The sequence below is a fragment of the Macrotis lagotis genome, chromosome 3 (genome assembly GCF_037893015.1).
Source record: "Macrotis lagotis isolate mMagLag1 chromosome 3, bilby.v1.9.chrom.fasta, whole genome shotgun sequence".
Lineage (NCBI taxonomy): Eukaryota > Metazoa > Chordata > Mammalia > Peramelemorphia > Peramelidae > Macrotis > Macrotis lagotis.
This window is the reverse complement of record NC_133660.1, coordinates 26089339-26108668: the sequence shown is the minus strand read 5'-3', so window position 1 is coordinate 26108668 and position 19330 is coordinate 26089339. Positions and strand designations below refer to the sequence as shown.

Genomic DNA, 19330 nt, shown 5'->3' with positions numbered 1-19330 from the left:
TCATCCTGAGGGTGTCTTAAGGAGGGAATGTAATTATGGTCAATTAAATGCCAATTTTACTCCCCTCCCCCATCATTGCCCAAGAAATCTGCCACTAATGAGCTCATCCCTTGTAGCCAGGCTGACTTGCCACATCTCAATGCTCTAGGCTCATCTGAAAAGATGCCAGGGTAAAAAAATAAATAAGGAGGCAAGTGTTGAATATGTAATTAATACAACAGGCAGACTTTTGATTAATCAGATCATAGAGAACTTTGCTACCAACTTTAAAAAGGAGGTGAATGAGGAAGGTTTATTTAGCTGATGGTACTAGGTGTACATCAACAAACCTGCCAGATGCCAACTCGTAAATTTGAGGAACTGACAGAAGCAGAGATCAGGGTTTCAGGATGCAAAAGGGAGCTCAGTAGACATCTAGGCCCACTTACACTTGGTCCAAAATATCTCCCCTGTGACTTTGCCAAGAAGTAGTCTTCCAGTCTTTGGTGGAAGGTCTCTAATAAGGCAGGACCAACTGCCTTCTAGGCAGCTATCTTCCATATGGACAGTGCCAATTGTTAGAACATTTTTCCTTACATCAATAATTCTAAATCTCTTTCTCTGCTTCCACCTACTACTCCTAGTTCTGTTTTCTCAAGCCAAATACAATAAATCTAGTGATCTCCCCAAATTTCTAATACTTATATATTTATGGAAAGAAGAGAGGGAGGAAGGGAATGGCAGCTAGCTAGTATCCCATGGTGTTTAGCATCAGCCAATCTCATCTGATTTTCCTAATTATTCAATGAATAATTCCATGAAATGGGGGGGGGAGCAATGATTATTTTTAAAGTTTTAAAATAATTTAAATTTTTTTCCATTTACGAAAAAATTTTTCTCCACTTTACAAATGAGGAAAACTGTCTCTAAGAGATATCACAAGTGTTTGCAATGGACCAGAGACTGTAAAAACATAGTTCCTGCCTTCGAGGCATTCATCTTCTAGCAGGAAAGAAAGCATGTACATCAGTCAGTATATCTGAAAGTCATACAGAGTAGATAGACGATAATTTTAGAGTGGTAGGAAAATCCTCAGGAACCTCTGAGCTAAATCTTGCAGGAAAACAAGGAGGCTAGAAAATGGCAGGCATTCCAAGTAGGAGGCACAGCTGGGGCAAAGTTTCAAAGATGGGAAATGGAAGACCATATGTAAGGACTGCAAAATGGGCCATTACAGATGGATGATAGGGTTAGCAGAGGGGAATGAGATGCAAGAGGTCTAGAAAGGTAGGAAGTAGGCAGGTTGGAAAGGGCTTTAAAAATTAAGGGTTTTAGATTTGAACCCAGAGGTAATAGAGAGTCACTGCAACTCACTGAGAAGGAGAGTAACACGGTCAGACCTAAGCTTTAGAAAAAGCATCCTGGCAGCTAAGTGGAGGTAGGGAAGTGGGGAGGGATTTGAGGCAAAGAAACCAGAAAGGAGACTAGTCAAGATTACTCATGTCCAAACTCATGGAACCCTCAAGGTGAAAGGGCTTTCAGAGATATTGAGGACAATACTTCCCCTACATGTAGGGTCTTGTCCCTGTCTTCCCTAAGCCTGGACAGTGACCATCCCACCTTGACATGTAGCCCTCAGGGACAGAGACTGACTAAGGCAGTCCATCCAGAATGGTTTACCAAGAGGCTGGGCTGAAAGGCTAGTTGAATTCTGGATATAAACCATCAGTCATTTTATTTTTTTTTTAAAGATATGAGGTACTCCTGACTCCTGGGTTCAAATCCAACCTCAGACACTTAATAATTACCTAGCCGTGCAGCCTTGGGCAAGCCACTTAACCCCATTACCTTGAAAAATCTAGGTCCTGCCTTATTAGAGACCTTCCACTAAAGACTGGAAGACTACTTGGCAAAGTCACAGGGGAGATATTTTGGACCAAGGGTGAGTGGGCTTAGATGTCTACTGAGCTCCCTTTTGCATCCTGAAACCCTGATCTCTGCTTCTGTCAGTTCTTCAAATTTATGAGTTGGCATCATTTAAAGAGATTTTTTTAAAGAGCTAGTAGTGCAGTAGATACAGCACCAGCCCTCAAGTCAAGAGGATCTGAGTTCAAATCCAGACTCAGACACTTAGCTGTGTGACCCCGGCCAAGTCACTTAACCTTGAATGCCTCACAAAAACAACACAAAACAGAGAGGGGGAGAGAGAAAGAGAGAGAGAGAGGAAAACTAAACTACAAAATAAAAAAGTAAAAAAAGGGAGAAGTCTTGATATATATAAGTGAAAAAGAGGAGTCTGTCAGAATCTATTTTGTCCAATTGTATGTCTAAGAAAAATGACTCAGATGAGACAGATGAAAACTGACAAAAAAAAAGCAAAACATCCTGATTGAGAAATGGAAAATTTAAATAACCCAATATCAGAAAAGAAACAAAACAAAATAAAAGTAACTCCCAATAAAAATCATTTGTTTGGGGGTGGCTAGGTGGCGCAGTGGATAGAGCATCAGCCCTGGAGTCAGGAGTACCTGAGTTCAAATCTGATCTCAAACACTTAATAATTACCTGGCTGTGTGGCCTTGGGCAAGCCACTTAACCCCATTGCCTTAAATAAATAAATAGAGATTTAAACTAGCAAAGCACTTTACAACTATGATCTCATTTGATTCTACCTTGGAGGTAGGTGCTCCCCCATTTTGCAGATGAAGAAAATTTGTATTTGTATACAGTTTTAAGTGTGTGAAGAAATCAAGACTTCCTAACTCCCAAGGCCAACACTGCACCACCTAGCTGCCCCAAACTAACCATTAAGAAAAAAGACCTAAGAATAAAAAAAAGGAACAAACTAACTTTTCAGAAAGTGGTATCTAGTAGAGATTCGTGATTCATATACCATCTTCTTTTTCTGTTTTTTATTAAATTGAAATGTTTATGTTTGTTAGGTCCACGAGGAAAAAAAATTGGAAAGGAAAAGAAAAAGAAATAAATGCAATCCCCTGCTCCAACCTATATTTAAATACATCAAGAAACTGAAGCCCACAAGGCTCCGTTCCTTGTCAAACATCACACAGAAATCACCCAGAAAATGGTCATGCCAGCATTAGGAGGCAATTTTAGGGCTCTTTGCCCTACATTCAGACATCTCCCAAAATAGAGTCATCATGGGATACTTTAGGGCTAGGAGCAGACTCACAAATACCACTAGGGTTGGAATCCTGGGCTACTATAAGACCCATAGAATAAAATAGGGCCAGTCAAATTTTAAATGGGACAATACACTTATTTTTATACTGAAACACTTCTGGATATGATCAGTCTTACTGGAACATAAAACAGTTTTTAATATTTTAGTGGCCAAAGTAGTGTTGGCATCAACACTGTCTCCTTTAGGAGGAACTGTGGATGTTTACAACAGTAGAGAAATATGATTCTAGATCCAAAGGATTTAGGAGTAATCTGTGAACTTCGATGGGAAAAAAAAAGTAACATCCTTCTTTTCACTCATCTCTCCCTGAAACTTAGCATTTCCTTCAATCATAAATGAAGAAAACAAGCTATTTTAAGAAGGGTTGCCCTTCTTCTTCAAGGCTTCCCCAGACAAGTGCAAAGGCCTGTTGAAATTAAAAAAAGGCATCAAGTCCCTGTTCTAGACAAAACTATTTTTGTATTTACTTTGTACATATTTAATATGACCATTATACATATCATATATACATGTTGTTCCTCCCAATGAGTTTATTCCAAAATGGGAATATTTCATTTTTGTCTCTGCATCTCCAGTATACAGTTGGCATTTTATAAATGCTCACTGAATGAAACTGGATGGATATTTGTTCATATATATTTAGACAAATGTTCACTCAGATAAAAAAGGAATAAAACTATTTTTCAGATGCTACCTTGTACTTTTACAAGGAAGGTCTAAACATGTCTGAATCTCATCTTAACAAAGCCCCAACCTCTACTATCTCCACTCAAAAATAAAAAATAAAATAATAGATCATTTCAGTTATTCAGTTCTAATTAAAGGTATTGCTCAACTTGGGACATTCCATTCCTTTTAGACCAAATTGATGCTGGCATTTACCTGAAACCATTCCTCATAAAGAAGAGGGAACTATGCATTGCCATCCCCAACTTGATTAAAGTATGTCTTAACAGGGCTTAAGCCCCTGACAACTCCTGAACAAAAATCACTCAAATGGTTTGTCATTTGTTCTTGTAGACTCAAAAAGAAGAGTCTCCCTACAGCAATAATGCCACCACAGGACTTTTTTTCCTCTAATAACTGACTACAGGAAGTCATCTTCTAACCATGAGGAGCTTAGGATCATCATGTCAAAGTTCATAGGTAGCACTGAGGGCACCATGGACAGCTGCCAACTCAAGAAATCCCAAAAGAAAACTGGTCCAAGGTCATGGATTATAAATATAGCATCAAAAGAAAATTAGGAAAGTCTTTCATGAGTTCAGTTAACAAGAGAGCTATAAATCCCCTAGGTAGAAATCACTTTAATGACACCAAGGGGATGCAGAATCATAGATTTAGGGTTGGAAAGGGCTTTGGTAATCAGTCCAACTCCGTTCTGAGAAAATTGAGGACCAGAGAAGATAAAAATTGTCCAAAAGCCACACAGTAGTAGGGTCAGGGGGTAAAATTTGAACCCAAATCCAAGAGTGAATGTCCTCTCATTCTACCAGATGGTCAGGGTTTCAACACATTCTCAAGACTCCTTCCTAAGCCTCAAGGCTTTCATATTCCTCAGACCCTCACTATCCTGGTGCCCCATTCAAGCCTTTCAATGCCCTTTCTAAAAGTGAACACCTGATAAGAACTAGATGTGGTCTAACCAGAGAAGACCACAGAGCAGTCAGAGAATCACAGAAGAGACCTCAGAGATGATACAGTTCATTTTGTGCCTGACCAAGAATCCTGTCTGTTGGCTGGCCAACTAGCTCTTGGTCTAGAACCTCACCACTTGCCAAGACTTCCTCCTTGGGACAGCTGGGGTAACTGAACTTGGGGTCTATGGCTTACAAGTCCCAACTCAACTCCCATCTTCTACAGGAAGCCTTTCCCAATACCTCTTAATTCTAGCACTTTCCCCCTGTTAATCACTCCTATTATTCTGTAGTTAGCCTTGTCTCTACATATTTGTTTCTCCCCATAAGATGGTGAGCTCCTGGGGTAAGGACTGTCTTCTGTCTCTTCCTGTATCCCCAGTGCTTAGCACATTGTCCGGCACATGGTAGGGGCTTACTGAATGACTGACTGGCTAAGCAATGATTTAGTCTTTCAGGGCTGAGCTGAAGTCCAAGCTGTCTGACACTTTCCTGGAATTATCCAATTGCATTCTGGTTGGTGGGGCTGATTTCTACCCCTGGCTCTTGGGTGGGCTTTTTCACAGTCTACCATTTGGGGACCTGAACACAGGAATGCCAAACCAAGGCCAGCAATGCCAAGCCCCAGCCAGTCTTGTGTGCCAAGAATGGGGGGGCAGGTGAAATGTGTGTTCCAACTCCATCAACCAGCTCCAAGGCCCCAGTGATCATCCGGGGGGTTCACTTGTTCAATTTTACATGATTCTACTCCAACTGTTTGAAACAAAGTGGGGGTGCTGGCTTATAATGAGCAGTTTTCCTATGAGGCAGACCAGTGCTTCTGCAGTCCCAGAATGGGGCACAGGCCCTTATATAGATAGGCTCTCAAAAGGGGGCCTCCTGATCCATTAGTTCTCAGGAGTGGTTCCAGAGGGGAAGAGAAGAGATGCGTTCGCACCCTCCATGGCCTAGACCAAGACCGAACACAAGTCTCCCCAGCACTATCTGGACTCTACTAACAAAGAGAAACCCTGGAGTTTCCCCCTCAGGGCCTGAGGCCAAATACTTCCAAAAATATTTATGTTCAGTTGTGAACTGATGGTCAAAATATAAGCAATGCCACCCCTCAATGTATCCGGGGTCATAGAACTCACAGAAAGGACAAGGATCCAAACAGGGTCAATGCTTCTAGAGAACTGATTAGGTAGCTATGGGTGTGGAAACCATGATCTACTCTATGATCTATTGGAAAGACTAAAAAACTTGAGTCAGGAGACCTGAGTTCAAATTCTGACTAACTCAACATTTACTAATCAAACCAACTGATAAGAAATTCAGTTTCCTCATGTGGAATAAGAAAACTCACACCATCTTTCACCTCACACAGGTTGTTCTGAGAGAAGTGCTCCCTAAATTCTGACACGAAGAGAATTGTGAACTCAACATTATTACTTAATAACAATCTAACATTTGTTCAGCATTATAAGGTTCTGGAAGCATCTCACACACTAATTCATTTGAACTCTACTCCATGCTATTTCCATTTTAGAGATGAGGAAACCAAGGTTAGAAGAAATGAAGGGTCTTCCCTGGGGTCAAATAGCTGAGAAGTGTCTGAGTGAGAATTCAAAACCAGGCCCTGGCTCTGGCTGCTATTTCCTTTCTCTTCTCCCTTGCACCTTCATTCACCTTCACTCCAATTCATTCAGAAAGTGTCAATAAACACTAATGCTCCCGTGCTCCTAGAGTCCAGGCTTCCTTTTCTGCCAGTATTTTCAGAGCTGGTAATTTTCCTGATGCTTTTCTCAAAAAGCCACAAAGGAAACCCGAGGCTGCCAGGATTAATAAGCGGCAGCCCTCTCAGCTCCGTTCTGGGGACCAGAGAGACACGCCCGTCATTCACTCAAGAACAACACTGTCAGGCACAGACCGGGGAACGGTGTGGGTCAGTGATGCCAGCTGGGATCTGGGCAGTTGGGCTAGGCAGGACTCACTGTTCCCTGGCAGAGCCCCACAGACACACGATCCTTCAGTGGCAGAAAGAGTTGCAGGCTGAATCAACACACACACACACACACACACACACACACACATCTGTGTGTATGTGTATATATGATCGATATAAAAATAAACCATCTCTGGTGATGGCCAGTTAACAACATGTCAGAGGAAGAGCAGGAAGTCAGGGCTTCCAGATCTTAAAACTGTATACACTAGGTACTTAAACCAATGTCTGGTACACAGTAGGCACTTAATCAGTGTCTGCTGACAGTGCCCTGAGGGTCTCCTAGCCCCCCACCCCAGCCCAAACCATCTTCTCCTCAGCTCTCAACACATCACCCCCTCCCCCAAGGACTCCTGTGCCCATCAGGATCGAAGAAAACCTCCTAGTCTGGTTTCTAAAGGGCTCTCTAAGCTGGGTCTCCCCATTGCACAGCAGATGCCTGTTGCCATCTCCTAACTTTGGGGTCCACCTGGACCTCTGGGGACACTGCCCTTGGCTGCCATGCCTCCCCAGGAAGCCTTTCCCGAGGCCCAGGTGCAGTCCCCTCCGTGCCTGCTGCTCTTCCAAGGCACCCCCCCATCAGAGAGCAGGCTTCTCAGGGATGGGAACTACTCTGCCTCCTGTACTGCCAGGACTCAGCATCCAGTAGGTGCTTAATAAATGCTGGTGAGACCTTGGCCAGCGTTTAACCTCAGGAAATAACAGTCCAGGAGTCACTCCAAGTCGCAGTTCAATGAGTGCCTACACAGAGGTCATGTCCAACCTCCATGACCCTGGGCAGGTCATTTCACCTGGTGTGCCTCAGTTTCCTTGTGTGTAAAATGAACTGGAGAAGGACCTCTCCAGACACGGTCAGGGAGAGTCAGAGGTGACTGGAACAGGGCTCAACATCACAAAGTGTGTACCACGGGCCAGGTACTGTGCAATGCAGAGGGATGCAAAGAGAGGTAAGAGCTGGCTCCTACCCCACAGAGCTCACACCTTAATGGGCAGAGAGTGAGACCTCTTTAACAAGGAAGTTATTGCTTCCTGGGAGCCCCTAGAACAAGGAAATCAGTGGTTGGATGAAAAAACTTCACAAACTAAAGGACGGGTTCTAACAATGGCATGAGGGCCAGGGCCAGAGGGCACCTGTAGGGGATGGCATGAGCACAGAGCCTTGGAGGGAGCTAGGGGTTCCAAGAAGAAGCAAGGAGGGACAGAATCCCAGGCAGGAGGGTCAGCCTGGGCAAAGGCAGTGAGGGGATAGATGGCACATGAAGACAGTTGAGCTGGGATAAAGATGCCAAGACGGGCAGGAATAAACCTGATGTGACTTACGTTGGGGACGTCAACGGCCACCTCCCTCATGGCACTGGGTCGCACGTCCTTCATGGCCTGGAGGAAGTCGCTGAGAGTCATCCTCACCAGCTCCGCAGGCCCCTCACCTTCAGGAAGGTCCAGCAGTTGCTTCTGGACTCGCCGCCAAGCCTGCAGTCCTACACATGAGAGCAGAAAGGTCAGCTGGAGCAGCCCTGAACAAAGTCACCCACCAGCCAGCCACCACTTCTGAGAAAAGGGCCCTAGTGCTGATTGTGAGATGGGGGGGGGGGGGAGGACAAAGGGAGGAAGAAGAAAAGGGAAAGGAGGAAGGAACTGACACACAGAGAGAGAGAGAAAAGAGAGAAGGGTGGAGGGGAAGAGAGATGGAGAAGGGAGAAAGGAGGAGAGAGGAGAGGAGGACAGAATGGAAGAGGGAGAGGGAGAGGGAGAGGGAGAGGGAGAGGGAGAGGGAGAGGGAGAGGGAGAGGGAGAGAGAGAGAGAAAGAGAGAGAGAGAGAGAGAGAGAGAGAGAGAGAGAGAGAGAGAGAGAAGGGAAGGAGGGAGGGAGGGAGAGAGAGAGAGAGAGAGAGAGAGAGAGAGAGAGAGAGAGAGAGAAGAGAAGAGAAGAGAAGAGAAGAAAAGAGAAAGAAGTGGGAGAGAAAGAGGGGAAAGGGGAGGAAAAGAGAGGGACAGGAGGGGAGAAAGAAGAGAGGTGGGGTACAGACAAAACTAAAAGAGAAGAAAGGGGGGAAGAGAAAGAGAGAGAGACAGACAAGATAGGGACAGATGGGAGCAAGCATGGAATAAAACTCCTAACAATTATCAAGGAAGGGCAGTAGAGTGGATCAACCAACAGTCAATCAAGAAGTATGTACCAGGCATGCCCTAGGCCAACCCAAGAAGACATGGGTTCAAGATCCACCCCTGACACACGGCAGCTATGTGACCCTGACTCAATTCTCTCAGTGTTCTAGCCCACAGGACAGCAAACCTCAGCCCGGGAGCCAAATCTGGCTCCCATCCCCCCAGTTGCCAGTTTTTATAAGGTTAGTGAGTTGGAGAGGTCCAGGCTCCACTCCAGGAGATCCTTTAATATGATCATGGCAGAGATGGCTCCCATGGGCATGAGTCAAGGGAATTCCTGGGAGTTCCTGATGCCAATGAAAACCCAGACCCAGTGCCTTCTTCTCCCCTCTGTCACATCAGAGGCCAAAAACCCAAGGACAAACCATACCCCTCTGGACCCACACAGCTCTAGGCCTGATGTTCGCCCTGGCACCTATGCAGACAGAACAAAGCCTTGCCCACTGTTCGCTGAATGAGACAGGAAGACAACCAACAGCAATCACTGTTACAAAAATCCCAGGATTCAGATCTGAAGGAGTGGCATTCCTCTTACACCCTAAGTTTTCTCCCTTAAAATAGGGGACATCTGAAGAGCTTCCTAATAAAGTTGTCCAATGTGGAAATGCCCACCCAAAAAGCTGTTGTATCTCCCTGGAGATACAGAAGGGTCAACAGTCTGCTCTACCAGAGGGAAAATGCTTGTGCTAAGGTAGGACCACCAGCCTTGGAGATCCAATGACCCAATCAACAGAAGGGGAAGGAAGAAGGGAGGTGCTCAATAAGGGTCACCAATGCCCAAAAGTGTTCTTTTTCCACAGAAAGATTTGGTCTTGAAAATGCACACTAGTAAAGAGAACCAGTATATAGCAGAGGAAAGAGGCCTGGGGTTGGAGATCAGAAAGACATGGATTTGAATCAGTGGTGTGACCATGGCCATTTTCATCACCCTGACTGCCTCAATTTCCTCAATTATAAAATGAGATGAAGGGCACTTGCAGCTCTCCCCACCCAGGGGTCTGGTCAGTAGGTAGATAGCTGGTAAGGCTCTTGGTCAACGCCTAGGAACTTCATAAATGTCTGTGGTTCCCACTAGAAAGAGAGAAATCTTTATTAGGTCTTGTAGAAAGTGGGTCCCCATACAAGCACACTCCAAGCAGAGAGGGGCACTTGAGCTAATGAGGTAAAGACTGGAACAGCAAATCAAGATCAGAACTCTGGGAGAGATACAGAAAGAGATGGAGAAAGAGACAGGAACAGAGATAGAGACAGAGAAGCAGAGAGACAAAGTCAGATGAGACACAGAAAGGTAGAGACACAGAGATAGAGGACGACACAGAGAATGAGACCGAGATTCAGAAATATAGAAAGAAATAGAGAAGGAAAGACACAAAGACAGGAAACAGAATGGGGTTAAGATAAAGATAAAAGGGGGCAGAGAGACAAACAGAGAAATAAACTTCTTGAAGGGAAAAGATTTCCATTATTCAACAAATCGTTATTAAAAAGGAACTTCTATCATCATCATTAATATCATGATTATTTCTCCAACAGTAGATGCCTAGAGAGATGAGGTTCAGTACATGGATGTTTTAGAAGAGGTTAACGAATGTTCAAGAGCTCTCACCAGTGCCCCTTCCAAATCTTAGTATTTTGATTGGATCATCCATTATTCTGATTTTTTGAGCATCTACACCAGAAAAGTCTCTGAAGGCTGGAAGGTAGTTGGGTGCAATTCCCAAGCATGGCCACAGGGTGATACTCCCCAGCCCCACTTTGGCAGGGACCACCAAGGGTGTCTCCTGGAGAAGTTCCCTGGCTGCTTCTTACCCTAAGCAGAAGGCCATGATTCCCACCAGAAGGTGAAGGAAGCAAATAGGATCATCTGGCCTCTAATGGATATATGGATTTAATAAATAATCAATAATCAATAATAATAATATCAAAATAAAAAATTCAAAAACTTCTCTCAATTTTTAAAGAAATTGGTATATTTCAAACAATTATTTTAAATGAGTTTAAGCATGAGCACAATTAGTGAGGGATTCTAACTTGATTTGCCCTAAAAATGCTCATTTTTAAAAAATGCTTTGAATTCTAATTTTGGGGAACAACCTCAGAATAAGAACTAGATTTCGGGGTACAAAGTTCTCCCCTCTACTAATGCAACTAATGCTTCTTTTTTAAAATAAACATTTATAAATAGCAGTGCTTTACCATTACTATCTCATAGACTGTAGGAGCTACTATCATCTTTCATTTACAGCAGAAGAAACTGAGGCAACCAGGTGTGCAATAACTTGCTCAAGGTCACCTGAATTCAGGCTTTCCTGGACTCCAGACAGCTCTCTGACCACTGTACCACCTAGCTGAAGCAAATCATGAAGATGGTTCAGGGAATTGTCTGAAAAACTGAGTAGTTAAGTGACTCACCCACAATAAAACACTCAGGATAGGTCAAAGGCAGGATTGGAACCCAGGCCCCCCTGACTCTAGGGCTGGTGCTCTATCCACTGCGCCACCTAGCTGCCCCCTGTCCTTCATGGGGGGCGGCGGTAATGTCAGCACAGGCAAGTGAATTGGATGTGAGTGAAGAGGACGTGCTGAGTCATCAGCCTCACTTTCTCCCCCAGAACCATCTGGGTCCAGTAGACTGGAGATGGCCCTGGATGCAAGGCAATCAGGGGTTAAGTGACTTGCCCAAGATCACATGGCTAATAAGGGTCAAGTGTCTGAGGCCAGATTTAAACTCAAGTCCTCCTGACTCTATCCACTGCACCACCTAATCCCCCCAACCACACCAAATCAGGCAAGAGAAAAGGAAAAGAAACTGTAAAATCAGCACCTTTATGCCAAAGCAAAGCTATCATAACTGATATTTGGAAAACACTTTAAGGTTTGCAAAGTGCTTTGCCAACATCGTCATTATTTTATGGGATCCTCCCTCACCATAGTCACGGAGGCAGGCGCTGCAGTTAATTGTCCCCATTTTACATATGGGTAGACCAAGACTCCTAAAAGGGGAGTGATTATCCATGGTCATACTCGGGCGTCTCCTGGCTCCACCTATATTCAGCATTTGCAGGCACCATGCCATATTTAGAACTCTGGATAAGTGACAGACATCCACAAAAGTGGAGTCCAAAGCGAGCGGGCTCACACCAAAATGAAATTTGTCCATGGCCACTCAGGTGTCAGATAATAGACCTGACCTCAGATGTCACTCTGCTCTAGGAATCATTTCACCCACTAAAATATAAGCTCCTGGAGGCAGAGTCTGGTTTTATTATATGTAGCCCCCACCACCACCCAAGAATCATGGGCATACCTGGCACTCTTATTTACTCCACTTAAGTGTTTTTAGGATTTTTTTTTTAAGAACTAAAGAAACCAGAGGAACCATGTTCAAAGCACAATAGAGTTCTGAGAGGATTATGAATTCCTAGGAACATGACTCTGGGCAAATCTCTTCCCTTCTCTGGGCCTCAGTTTCTTCATCAGTAATATGAGGACCCTTCCAACTTTAGATCTTTATAACCAACCACCCACCTACAAAGCCCCTTTATTCAGGCCGCAATGCTGAGATGCTCCCACTGGAGGGCAGGCGAGACCAGGAGCTGGGCAGCCACTCCCAAGAAGGGACTGAAGGGCAGCAGTCCTGACACATGGAGTGTCAGCGGCTGCCAGGACAAGCCCTCCCTTTGCCATTCACATTTCCTACAGGACACAGAATCTGCTAACCAGTTCAGGGGAAAAGGGATGGCCAGAGTAGGAAAGACACAGACGGGAGGGAAAATCTCCACCTTTCAAAGACAGCTTCTGAGGGATTTCTGGTGTCTCAGATTCAGGGACAGCTGGGGGAGGGCAGGGGGAAGCCTCTGGACCCTTCCTCAGAGGAAGATTTTTTAAAGTATGAACTACATAGGAAGATAAAAGAAACTACTTCTGGTGAAACACAGTTCTCAAAATATTAAAAAACAAAAACTAGTTCATGGTAAAGGATATCCTATCTCAGAAGAAACTATGTGCCAATTTAAAAGGCCCTAAAGACTCAGGTAAACTTGCTTCTTTGAACTAAGTGGACCAGCAAATGGGGGGGGGGGCAAAATGTCAGACTGCCTCACTTTCCATAAGCACAGGGGAGAAGGAAACAACCCACTCTGGACCCAGCTGGATCCAAATGCTGCTCTGAAGTCCAAAGTCTTAGATTCAAGTCTCCCCTCCTGTATTTATTACCTGAGTAGCCTTGGAGTCCCCTGGCTCCCTCAGCCTCAGTTTGCTTTCTTGTAAACGAGAGGGCCACCTTGCTTTAATTCAGAAAACATACTAGCACTCAGACGTGAACATTGCATGGGAAACACGCTGAATGCCAACGAATCCAGGTTAAGTCTACACTGGTGCCCAGAAGGGGATGGTTCCTAGGAGCAGCCCCCACAGCAGCTGGTTGTTGACCACCCCCCCCCGCCCCTCATTCCATCTCTTTCTTGTCTTACACACTCGTGGTCAGTGTGACCTGGACCACAAGGCAGCCAATTAAGACAGAGGAAGGGCCACCTAGGAGAGCCTCCAAAGGCCTAGGAATTCAGAAGAGCTGCTGAATGGGAGCGGAACAGAAGAGGTCTCATGGTAGCAGAGCTAACCATGTGCTAGAAAGATCTCTGGAAATGAATCAGTGAGACATCATCTACATCCCAAAACATGACAGTGGGATGGGCCTGAAGGCTTCCTCGGACCTGCTGAAGCAGTCCATGCCACAAAGGTGCTAAGAACCCCTGAGGCAGACCTTTCCCCAATTGAGTGGGCTCTTTTGTTCATTTTAAAAAATTAAATTCTTTGTAAAAGAAACCTCCTTCTGGGGGTGTCTAGGTGGCACAGTGAATAGAGCACTGGTCCTGAAATCAGGAGTACCTGAGTTCAAATCTGGCCTCAGACACTTAATCATTACCTAGCTGTGTGGCCTTGGGCAAGCCACTTAACCCCACTGCCTTGAAAAAAAATCTTAAAAAAAAAAAGAAACCTCCTTCTGCTAGAGACCTTTAGGCCAAGGGATCTCAACTTGGGCCTGTGAACTTAAAAAAAAATGTTTTTGGATAATTATTGAATTGGAATCAGGTAATTCGATATAATTAGTTTCCTTTGGAATTCTGTATATTTTATCTTATACTGTGACGACAGTATGGACTGTGGCATGGGGAAGGTCAGGGTTTGAATCACAACTGACCTTGTTGTAGGAACATTACTCTGTTTTTCAAACTTAAAAGAAGGATCACTAGCAGCATAAGCTTGTTGAGAGGCCCAGTCTTGACAGTACTATCCATTTTTCCTAGGACTCTGGACTCAGGATCCCTCTTCAGGGGGATGGGCAGACAAGTCTGTCTGAGACCACAAGGTTACAGGAGTCCCCTGGGTTACTATGACCACTTTCCCTCTCCGGGGGGACAAGCAGATGAGTCTGTCTGAGACCACAAGGCCATTGGAGTCTCCTGGGTCACTATGATCACTTTTCCTCTCCAGGGGACAAGCAGACGAGTCTCACCTGCTTCATTACACAAGGCCTTCAGATCGGCCCCCACATAACCGTGAGCACTGTTTGCAAGCTGGACCAACTCTGCCTCTTGGAGACCATGAGGGACCCCCTGAAGGAGCTTCTGAAGGATATCCAACCGATCCTGAGCATTAGGGACCCCGATTTCAATCTCCTTGTCAAAGCGTCCTGGCCTTCGCAGAGCAGGATCCAAAGCGTGAGGGCGGTTCGTGGCTCCAATGACCAAAACCCGCCCCTCACTCCCTTCCTAGGAAAGAAAATGAGACAAACATCACCTCTGTAGTCTTTTAGGGAATAAATGTGTCCAGACTCTCACCCAACCTCTTCATACACATACTCTCTCTGGGTTATCTCAGAGACTAAGCGCAGATTAAGGGCTATTTCGCTAACTTTCTCTGCCCTCTCTCCCTCACCCACATAGCTAATAGAAGTCAAGTGCTATCACTTTGCCAGTGAAATATCTACTGCATCTGTCCATTCTGTCCACTTTCATACCCACAATCCCAGTACAGCCTAACCATCCCCAATGCTTTCCCTCCTCTAATTCCCTCTTCATACCACCAGCAAAATGATTTCTACAAAATACATGGCTGACCAGATCACTTCTGCTCAGGAAACTCCAATGGCTCCCTCTTATCCCTCTATAACAGAGTACATGTTCATTAATTTGACCTTGACAATCCCTCATAAGCTAGTTCCAATTTATATGTCCCCCATCACATCCCTTCCCCAACTCTACAGTCTGGTCAAAGTGGCCTCCACCTCCAAGTCTTTGCAAGAACTGCCCCCCCCGAGGCACTGCTTATGCATCTCTGAGTCTTAGAATCCCCACTTCCTTGAAAGCTCAGCATCAGTTCCCCCTCCTAGAAGAGGCCTTCCCTGATCTAGACAGCTTTCCCCCAGAAAATGGCCTTGTAGAAGCATAAAGGATAGGACGGAGCTCACCATGGAGCCAGGAGGACTTGAGTTCCAAAGCTGCCTCTGTGTGATCCTGGACAATCCCTTAACCACCTGAGACTCCAGGTAACCCTCCTAGGCTATAAGTGTCAGAGGTGTCAGTTTGCATTGCTTTCCCACCTGGCAGCTCCTCTCCCACCTGGCAGCTCCTCTCCCACCAAAATCACAGGTCCAGTCCCTACCCCTAGAGATAAAGCACCTTCTGTCTTTTTCTCTCCAGTAGAGGTTGAGTGAGTTCCTCAAGGGCGGGGCTGATTTCACCTATGTGTTGAGAACCTGACCATGACCCACACTCAATGCCTGGCATCATTACTAACCAGATGCTTGTAAACTGAGTAACTGTCTGTGGATGGGGCAGAACAGATGGTCTCTGAAACAAATCCCTGTCTCAAAATGAGGTACATGTGGACCCAGCACCATACAGTGAGATGGGGGATCAAAGGACATTGGTCCAAAAACTGGTAACTCTGAGCAGGTCACAACAGCTCTCTTGGTCTCAATTTTTGTAAAATAAAGGTATTAAATGACCCCAAAAGGCTCTTTAAAGGTTCTAAATCTATAGTCTTATGAAATACGAATGAAAATTCCTTGAGGAAAAACTGGATAGACAGTTGGCCTTGGGGTAAGAGCCGCCTCTGGCACATCCTGGCTCAGTTCCCCAATCTGTAAGATGAAAGGTTAAGACTAGATGATCTCAAGACTGCAATTTTTACAGCGATGATCCCAAGACCGCTTTAAAACCAAAAATCCTACATCCCCACTGATGCACTTCCACACAAACACCTACATGTGCTCACGAATACACATGCACACATTCACAGATACACACAACTCTACTTACAGAACCGATCCCATCCATTAGAGTTAAGAGAGAAGCCACAACTCTCTTTTCAACCTCATTCTCAGACCTTTCTCTCTTTGGGCAAAGGGCATCCAGCTCATCAATAAAAATAATGGAGGGCTGCCTGAAATCAAAGAGGAAGCCTTGTGAAACATCCACCCATAGCATCCTCCCTATGATGATGAAAGCAGAGAAAGCAGCCAGAGATGAGGCAGGGGAGGCATCGGTCAGCACAAAGGCCATCTCTAACTCAGGAATCTACAAAGACAGAGGTAGGTACCTCAAAGTGGCTTCAGCAAAGATCTGCCGCAGTCTTGCTTCCGAAGCACCATAAAACCTACAAAGAAGAAAATCCATTGAAAGTCAAACTTTCCTTGTTTTACAAGTTAAATCCTTAGAGAAGAAAGTCTTGGGGGGGGGGGGGGGGATATCTCACGTTCCCAAAATCTTTCAAAATATGTCAGATAACTTTTCAAAATTACCTTCTGTTTTTATTTTTCCATAAAAGGAGAGGGACAGGTAGGGGACCCATGACTTCATTTCCAGGTGAAAATATTCCCTCTACCAAGGCAGACTAGCACCTCCTCTGCAACTTGGAATTTTTAAGAGTGTTCCAGAGCAATGAGATGGTAAGTGACTTGCCCAGGGTGATACTGCCTCTATGGATCCAGAGGAATGTGAATCCATTCCCTGCTGGCACTAGATTGAACACTGTCTCAGGGTGTAACACTGGGTGAGGTCTAAGTAGCCTGGGAAGGTAGAAGGGGTTTTGAAGGGTTTTGAAAGTCAAACAGAGTATTTTAAATTTGATCCTGTAGGAAACAGGAAATTATTGGAGTTTAACTGAGTGGGAGGTGACAGGGTCAGACCTGGGCTTTAGGAAGATCACATTGGAGTGAGAAGAAACTTGTGGCTGGCAGAGCCACTGGCAACTCTGGTCATAATCCAGGTGACAGGTGATAAGGGCCTACACCAGGGTGGGGGCAGGGTCAGAAGAGAGAAAGGGGCTATGAGAGAGATGCTGCAAAGTAGGGTCAACAAGCCTTGGCAATAGCTTGGATGTGGGAAGTGAGGGATCATGAGGAATCCAGGATAACTCCTAGGTTGTGAGCCTGAGTGGCTCTCCATAGTCACAGAGAAGATAGGAGGGGAAGAGGGTTTGGGGGAAAGATAATGAGTTCAGTTGGATGAATTGAGTTTAAGTTATCTACTGGACATTCAGGTTGGGGCAGGATATAGATGTGACAATCATCATCCTAGAGGTGATCATTAAATCCACAGGAGCAGATGAGATCACCAAAAAAGGTAATAGAGAGAGGGAGAGAGAAAAGGGCCAAGGACAGAAGCTTGAGAGGCACTCGTGGTCAGAGGCATTATCTAGGAAAATATCTAGCAAAGGAGACAGAAGGCGCAGTTGGTGAGGAAGGAGCACAGGAGATAGTGGGCTCAGTGTGGAGACAGCCTCAGTGACCTCTCCTAGCAAATAAATATGGGAGAAAATATTATAGAAATTTGAAGATCACAAATTAGAGGTTGTTGATGAAAACATCAGCATTCTCAGCATAATGTCTTACAAAATCCTTTCTCAGTAAAATCTTGCAGAGGGATTCTTTTCCCAACAAATTTCAAATTTGGGATGAAGATTACTTTTCTCAGTGTGCTCCTTGCCAATGAACCTACTTGCTTATGACTTCAGGACCGTTGATGACAGAAAGATGGGCTCCCACTTCACTGGCGATGGCCCTGGCAACCATGGTCTTCCCCGTCCCTGGGGGACCGTAGAGTAGTACTCCTCTAGGGGGAGCGATACCTTTAGAAAGAATCAGAGAATGAAAGGGTACAATCCATAGTATGGAAACTTCCCCAAGGGCTCACATCTTCAGAAAGACACAATCCCAAGCCACTAAGGCTGGTAAGGGCCAAGACAGATAAGCAGTGAAGGGTCACCAACTCCAGAACATCTTCCCTTCTGACCCCCCCACCCCCATCTTGGCTACAACGTAACATAAATAAGAATGAGCCCAGGCCCAGGAACAGAAGGCTATGGGAAGACTGCTAACTCTCTCTGGTCCTCCCTCCAACTGGTCCGAGCCTTCCCTCCCCATATGCTTTCAGCAGATCCCAGGCAAGGCCCAAAATTCCCACTCAACCAGAGCAGACCTTCATAGGCATCTCCCCTATCCCAGCCTCCTCCTCAAAAATTTTATCCAATCTTGTTGGACGTTTGGCTGGCGTGGACTGACATCAGTTCAACCTTCCAAGGGCTAGCGGGAAAAGTCCTGATTTGGCCACCAGAAGCTTCCCTGCCACTGGCTAGCAGGGAGGGTAGGATCTCTCTGGGACTCTGTCTCCTCTCCTTGTCAAAGGACTGAGTTGGGTTTGACAGTCTTCTGCCTCTTTTTGAGTCATTGGGACTCAAGCCCTTAGGTCAAGGCTGTCCTTTCTGACTACTTCGCATTCTTCCTCAGACCTGGAAGTCAGGATGCCCTGAGTTCAAATCCTGCCTTAGACACTTACCTAGCTGAAATCCTGGGCAAATCAGTTTCCTCTTCTGTGAAATGGAGGTAATAATGGAAACTCCCTCCCTGCACATGCCAAACTTTAAAGTGCTAAATAAGTGTTAGCTATTGTAACCTCTCTGGGGCTCGGTTTTCTAATCTATAAAATGAACAAGCTACCCTTCACATCGTTGCCAAAGTGAATATACCTAAAATTCTACAGGTTTAATTGTTTCACTCCCCTCCAGGGGCTCCCATTGCCTGTTGGAGAATAGACCTGTCTGGCATGTCTAACATTTGACCATCTTGCTCCAACTTCCCTTAGCAGACTCCTCCACATGTCCAATTTACTTGGGCCAGGTTGGTTGGCTTGTTACTCCCTCTCCAGCCCAGGCAGAGGCTGTGTCTAAGGCTGGTCACCTCACTCCTTAAAAGCTCAGCTGGGGTGCCCCAAGCTATAAGTCTTTCCAATCCTCCTCACATTGCCAGGAAAGAACATTCTCTGGATTCTGTATTTACTAGAACCCTAAGAGTCTTTG

The 19330-nt window shown here is 45.3% G+C and overlaps 1 protein-coding gene across 3 annotated transcripts in view; it reads right to left on the bottom strand.

Annotated features, from left to right (window-relative positions):
* AFG2A (AFG2 AAA ATPase homolog A) overlaps positions 1–19330 on the bottom strand; it is a 238094-nt gene that overhangs the window by 208798 nt on the left and 9966 nt on the right. For all 3 annotated transcript variants that reach the window (XM_074228357.1, XM_074228358.1, XM_074228359.1), the window contains exons 6-10: positions 17974–18103; positions 16574–16630; positions 16294–16417; positions 14487–14742; positions 8126–8283 (exon numbers count right to left, since the gene is read on the bottom strand). In XM_074228357.1, the coding sequence (XP_074084458.1) occupies positions 8126–8283; positions 14487–14742; positions 16294–16417; positions 16574–16630; positions 17974–18103 (725 nt within the window). The remainder of the gene's footprint in view (positions 1–8125; positions 8284–14486; positions 14743–16293; positions 16418–16573; positions 16631–17973; positions 18104–19330) is intronic.